Raw genomic sequence first — 6,543 nt, forward strand, 5'->3', positions numbered from 1 at the left:
ATAGTTGCCATCGTGTAGATATATATATATATATATATATATATATAAAGTAGTATTTTTTAAAAATCTAATTGACTACAAGTCTACAAAGATTTATAATCAATTAAAATATTGATTAAGAAAATAGAATAAAAATTATTAAATTAGATTCAAATGATGTTTTAATATAAATAATAATTTTTAAATCTTGCTCAAACCCTTATAGTCTTATGACTACATGATTATGATTGTTAAAAAGACTCTTTGTTCGTGGACAGCTCGTGAACGAGCCGAACACGAACACATTTTTTGAGCTCGAAATATAAACGAGCTTACACCCCTATATGCATGTAAATCTTCCTATTTAAAAATACTATGCCTAAACAGTAAATTTAAGTAACTATTTTCATGCAAGATTCAGCACAAAGAATAAAGAGAGAGGACAGAGCCGAACTGAACATTCAAGTTTCATTCTTTGCCATTGACTTTAGTGCTTCATAGCTCAAAATACTAATAATAAAAGAGACCCGTTTTTCAAAAAGCCTCCTCTATTTAAGCTAACCCGTTGACAACAAGCCACCACTTACAATTTCCGAAGAATGTGAGGAAAAAATAGGAAAGAGAAAAAAAATTATCTAAATTTCAGATCTGAATTTAATCACATGTACAAATGATTCTTTTAAAATAATTTAAATAGCTATTAGTTATATAGCTTAAGTATATATTGATTGAGTAGGTATTATAATTAGAAGATTCATCATGGTCATATTTAGAGTACTAAACAAAGATTTACATTCGTATCGATGAATCCAAAAGTGTATGAGAAACACACCAACTGAATAGAATGTTTTGTTAGGAAGTAATTAGAGAGAGAGAGAGAGAAAACACAATAGAGAACAATAAAAGGGACGGTAGTCTTTATTCATGATATGGACTTCCTATTTATAGACATAAGTCCCAGTATTGCAAAAAAACAATATTGGTCCTCTCATCATTGCCTTTTCAAAGGGAATTTTTAGTAATTACAAATTAGCATGTAATAAGGCTGAGGAACTGATTCGAATGATAATAGTTTGTCGACCATCAGTTGAGTCTTGGCTTGATGGATATCTAATCTGAAAGATAACCTTCTATTGAATATCGTATTGAGGGCTAATTCGCGCTCTGCCGAAAATCTTCTAGCACGTTCCCCCGATCACTCGAACAAGGTGCCTCCCTTGCCAATATCGAGCTCAAGACGGTCGTCAACAAATATATTCGATCGTCAGTATCATCCTATTGAGCCGTTCATCTGCCCTAAGATTTGTACTGACATATTATTATATGTACAATATCACTCAATTTTATGTATTTACATATCCAACATTGAAACTTTAATATTAATTTATGTCATATAGGTACATAGCACCCAATTCCTATTTATTTATATTTCTAAAATCAAAATTTCACTTTTTATACTTGTAGCACCCAAAACTTTCATATCACATAAAAATATCACTATTTTAATTTTAAAAAAATGTGAATTATATATTTTCATGCATAAATAAGATGACATAAATATATTAAAAAAATTAAAATTTAGCCGTTAGATATATAATTTCATAGAAATTGAGTGATATGCAAGTAAATCTATTTATTTAATTATTTATTGATCATTTGAGCGTCATATAATCGCCTCAAAGAATATACATCAAATTTGAATATAAGTGATATTTTTATATGGTGTTAAAAGATTTAAATTTTATGTAAAAAATTATTAAATTTTATATGTTAATTAAATATATAAATACAATCCAATTGTGTGATATGCATGTAAATCCCCCCAAAATTTAATATGAAATTTTAAATACTTGCCACCTAATTCTCATATATTTATGTATCTAACACAAAACTTTGTTTCATATCATACTAACAGTATAAATATTTTAACTTTAGAATATGAAATGCATATTTCTTATACAAGTAAGATGACATATATATATATAAAATGAAAATAAAGAAGGAGGCCATGGCTATAGGGCTCTTTCGAAAGATCTCCACGGTTCAATAAAACTCTTTTAAAAATCACTTCTAAGTAACGGTCATCTTCATCTACGATCTAAAATGGTGAAAAATAACTATTCTGCTGAACAACTTTGAGAGATACTGTTTTACCAAACGAAAATAAATCTGCACGGGAATTTTGCTGCAACGAAATGAAACTTCATTGTCTTCTTTGAGGAGCACTTAGAGGACTATCTCTTAGCATTTGGAGTTGCATGCAGAACTACATGAGCCATTTTCTACTGGTACGTACATTTCTTCCTCCACTTCCTATTCATTATTATATATGTCTATTACATTACTACCTTTGTTTTCTCAATTATGGAAGAATGTGAGGAAAAAATAGGAAAGAGAAAAAAAATTATCTAAATTTCAGATCTGAATTTAATCACATGTACAAATGATTCTTTTAAAATAATTTAAATAGCTATTAGTTATATAGCTTAAGTATATATTGATTGAGTAGGTATTATAATTAGAAGATTCATCATGGTCATATTTAGAGTACTAAACAAAGATTTACATTCGTATCGATGAATCCAAAAGTGTATGAGAAACACACCAACTGAATAGAATGTTTTGTTAGGAAGTAATTAGAGAGAGAGAGAGAGAAAACACAATAGAGAACAATAAAAGGGACGGTAGTCTTTATTCATGATATGGACTTCCTATTTATAGACATAAGTCCCAGTATTGCAAAAAAACAATATTGGTCCTCTCATCATTGCCTTTTCAAAGGGAATTTTTAGTAATTACAAATTAGCATGTAATAAGGCTGAGGAACTGATTCGAATGATAATAGTTTGTCGACCATCAGTTGAGTCTTGGCTTGATGGATATCTAATCTGAAAGATAACCTTCTATTGAATATCGTATTGAGGGCTAATTCGCGCTCTGCCGAAAATCTTCTAGCACGTTCCCCCGATCACTCGAACAAGGTGCCTCCCTTGCCAATATCGAGCTCAAGACGGTCGTCAACAAATATATTCGATCGTCAGTATCATCCTATTGAGCCGTTCATCTGCCCTAAGATTTGTACTGACATATTATTATATGTACAATATCACTCAATTTTATGTATTTACATATCCAACATTGAAACTTTAATATTAATTTATGTCATATAGGTACATAGCACCCAATTCCTATTTATTTATATTTCTAAAATCAAAATTTCACTTTTTATACTTGTAGCACCCAAAACTTTCATATCACATAAAAATATCACTATTTTAATTTTAAAAAAATGTGAATTATATATTTTCATGCATAAATAAGATGACATAAATATATTAAAAAAATTAAAATTTAGCCGTTAGATATATAATTTCATAGAAATTGAGTGATATGCAAGTAAATCTATTTATTTAATTATTTATTGATCATTTGAGCGTCATATAATCGCCTCAAAGAATATACATCAAATTTGAATATAAGTGATATTTTTATATGGTGTTAAAAGATTTAAATTTTATGTAAAAAATTATTAAATTTTATATGTTAATTAAATATATAAATACAATCCAATTGTGTGATATGCATGTAAATCCCCCCAAAATTTAATATGAAATTTTAAATACTTGCCACCTAATTCTCATATATTTATGTATCTAACACAAAACTTTGTTTCATATCATACTAACAGTATAAATATTTTAACTTTAGAATATGAAATGCATATTTCTTATACAAGTAAGGTGACATATATATATATATAAAATGAAAATAAAGAATGAGGCCATGGCTATGGGGCTCTTTCGAAAGATCTCCACGGTTCAATAAAACTCTTTTAAAAATCACTTCTAAGTAACGGTCATCTTCATCTACGATCTAAAATGGTGAAAAATAACTATTCTGCTGAACAATTTTGAGAGATATTGTTTTACCAAACGAAAATAAATCTGCACGCGAATTTTGCTGCAACGAAATGAAGCTTCATTGTCTTCTCTAAGGATCCCTTAGAGGACTATTTCTTAGCATTTGGAGTTGCATGCAGACCTACATGAGCCATTTTCTACTGGTACGTACATGTCTTCCTCCACTTCCTCTTCATTGTTATATATGTCTCTTACATTACTACCTTCGTTTTCTCAATTATTTTTCTTATTATTATAAGGTTTGTGGTCTCCCATGTCTGAGGAAGCTTCAATGGGATACTGGAAAGATGTAGTCGGCAGGTGGTCCGAGCGATACAAGCGGCGGAAAACTTCGGCGGCAGTCTCGCCGGCTGTGGCAGCGGAGGACTTTTCCTCACTTAGTTCTCCAAGTCTGAAATATATTTTCTTAGCTTTAATTATATCACCGAAACCACTCACCGGTTAAAAATTATGATTTGCATTTAAATTATTCCCATAAAAATTTAATTTTTAACTCTTTGAGTTTAAAATAAAATAAATGCATTTTAATTATAATTCATTTTCTTCACAGATCTCTATAAATTAATCCAAAATTAACTGATCCTTCTTCACTTCCCAGATCAGAACGAATTCAACTTCACCAATCACATAAACAGATTATGCTCAGAGAAGAAAGAAACAGAACAAAAAGCTGCAACAGAATGGTTGAGGAAGAAGGAGAAGAAGGAGAAGGTAGCTTATCCTTTTGCTGTGCTGAAGCCGACGGAGGTTGAAGGTAAGTTAACGCTTGCAGAGATAAATGAGCGGATTCTCAGGCGGCCGAGGAGGCCGGTGAGGCATCCGGTGGGGGAGTTTGCTTGTTTGCCGTGGGTGGTGAAGGGCGGCGACGGGCCGGGGCTCTCCGGCAAAGCGGTGGTGGGGGTTACAAGGGTGTGCACTAAGGGGAAGGGTAGTATTACTGTGATAAGGACTAGGGGGTTGAATTAATTAGTTCTTAATTTTGCTTTTTTTGATGTTAATTAAGCTTATTTGTATAGGTCGGACTTTAGGGTGATTGTGAATTTATATATGTTAATGTAATGGTGCTGAGGTTTTGTGTGTTGATTGTGGTTTTAATATATATATAAGGAATTGTCTGAAGCTATTATACGAGCCTCACCTATCCTCAATGCGCCAAATAATTTGAGTACTACATCTTTCACACAGGGGAAATCAAACCCAGACCAGAGAGGATGCATGAATCCTTTTTCTATCAAGAAGATGTCCGACCAACTAACCTGAGTACGCAGCACACACACACACACACACACTATATATATATTGGGGTCGGTTACATGAATCTTTTTTCTCCATTGTGTCATATTCAGTGTCATATTTTCATTTAATTCGACTAAATTAAGAGCAATTTTTGATACAACATGCTCATATCTTCTTAGGTCTATGTCTACATTTCTTAGTTGAATTTAAAACAAGTACTATTTTAATCCGATCATCAACTAATCAACATTTAATATGACAAAAAAATCTAAGATGGCTATCTAAAATCTTGTTCGTCATTGAAGCTATACCGGCCCTTTCATAGATATATTTGTTTCGCTTTTTCTCTCAAGTGTAAAGCCACATCCAACTAAGTTAGTTTTATGCTTTTCTTTTATAAGCCAATATTTTGTGCCATTGTATTGAAGTTCTCACAATCTCATAAAATTAGCATGCAAGTCTCTTTTCTATCACACATGAGCCTGATGCAATATTCTTATACTTTAACGATCCAATTTGAATTATACTAATAAAATTCTCATTATATCACCATGACTTTGAATTATATATATATATATATATATATATATGCGCTGCGTACTCAAATCAATTGGTCGTGCATCTGCTTGTCAGATGTAAGTCTCCTATAGTGTGGGGTTCGAATCCCTTCAATAGACGGTATGATACTCGAATTGTTAGGCTCATAGGGGATAGCCAGAGCTCATACAATAACCTCATGTCATTCCTTATATATATATATATATGTGTGTGTGTGTGCGCGCGCGCGCGCGCGACATGAATCTATAGATTATATATGTAGATTAAATTAAATAATAATAATAATCCATCATAGGTCACAAACAAATTATCATCATTCTACATGAATCTCGAGACGATTTTTAAGCAATAAACATTCAAATCTTGATAAAAAGTCATATAAAGCTCCAATTTAAGCAAACTTATATAGTCAAACTGATCTGTTTAATGAGACAGACCTAATGATATGAAAACTAGTCCAATCCAAGTCAAATCAAGCCCATAACAAGTCATTAAACCACAATTAGAGGATTTCAATACATAATTGGAATGTCAAACTGATTCTCAATCTGACAAACTTACAGTCAAATTAAGTGTCTCGCGAGCGACTCGACAAGACGAATCCAACGAGCCCAATATTGCTCAATTATAACATCATTAAGATACTCAAATGTACATTAAACGTCGTATGATCGATGGAAGCTCTCCGGACTTTACGATCAAAATGGTTTATATTTTTGCAATAATTTCACCCAGAACACTATAAATAGAGTCCCACCCATCACATGAGGGGAAATGAGAGAGAGAGAAAAAAACTTGAGGTTTTGGGAAAGAACTCAAGTCTAACATCAACCACCACCAACCGTCGGCG

At 31.9% G+C, this 6,543-nt stretch overlaps 1 protein-coding gene across 2 annotated transcripts; it reads left to right on the forward strand.

The window, feature by feature from the left end:
* Nucleotides 1-2,124: 2,124 nt before the first annotated feature.
* LOC110020093 lies at nt 2,125-4,958 on the forward strand. 2 transcript variants are annotated; one of them, XM_020718070.1, is made up of 3 exons: nt 2,125-2,267; nt 4,139-4,288; nt 4,498-4,958. In XM_020718070.1, exons 2-3 carry the CDS (start codon nt 4,153-4,155, stop codon nt 4,863-4,865), a joined length of 504 nt encoding a protein of 167 aa, XP_020573729.1. In that variant the 5' UTR covers nt 2,125-2,267; nt 4,139-4,152; the 3' UTR covers nt 4,866-4,958. The 2 variants fall into 2 exon arrangements, with proteins under 2 accessions (XP_020573729.1, XP_020573730.1); XM_020718071.1 differs by lacking the exon at nt 2,125-2,267 and adding an exon at nt 3,886-4,042.
* The last annotated feature ends 1,585 nt before the right edge of the window (nt 4,959-6,543 follow it).

The sequence above is a fragment of the Phalaenopsis equestris genome, unplaced genomic scaffold (assembly GCF_001263595.1).
Source record: "Phalaenopsis equestris unplaced genomic scaffold, ASM126359v1 Scaffold000090, whole genome shotgun sequence".
NCBI classification, from domain to species: Eukaryota; Viridiplantae; Streptophyta; class Magnoliopsida; order Asparagales; family Orchidaceae; genus Phalaenopsis; species Phalaenopsis equestris.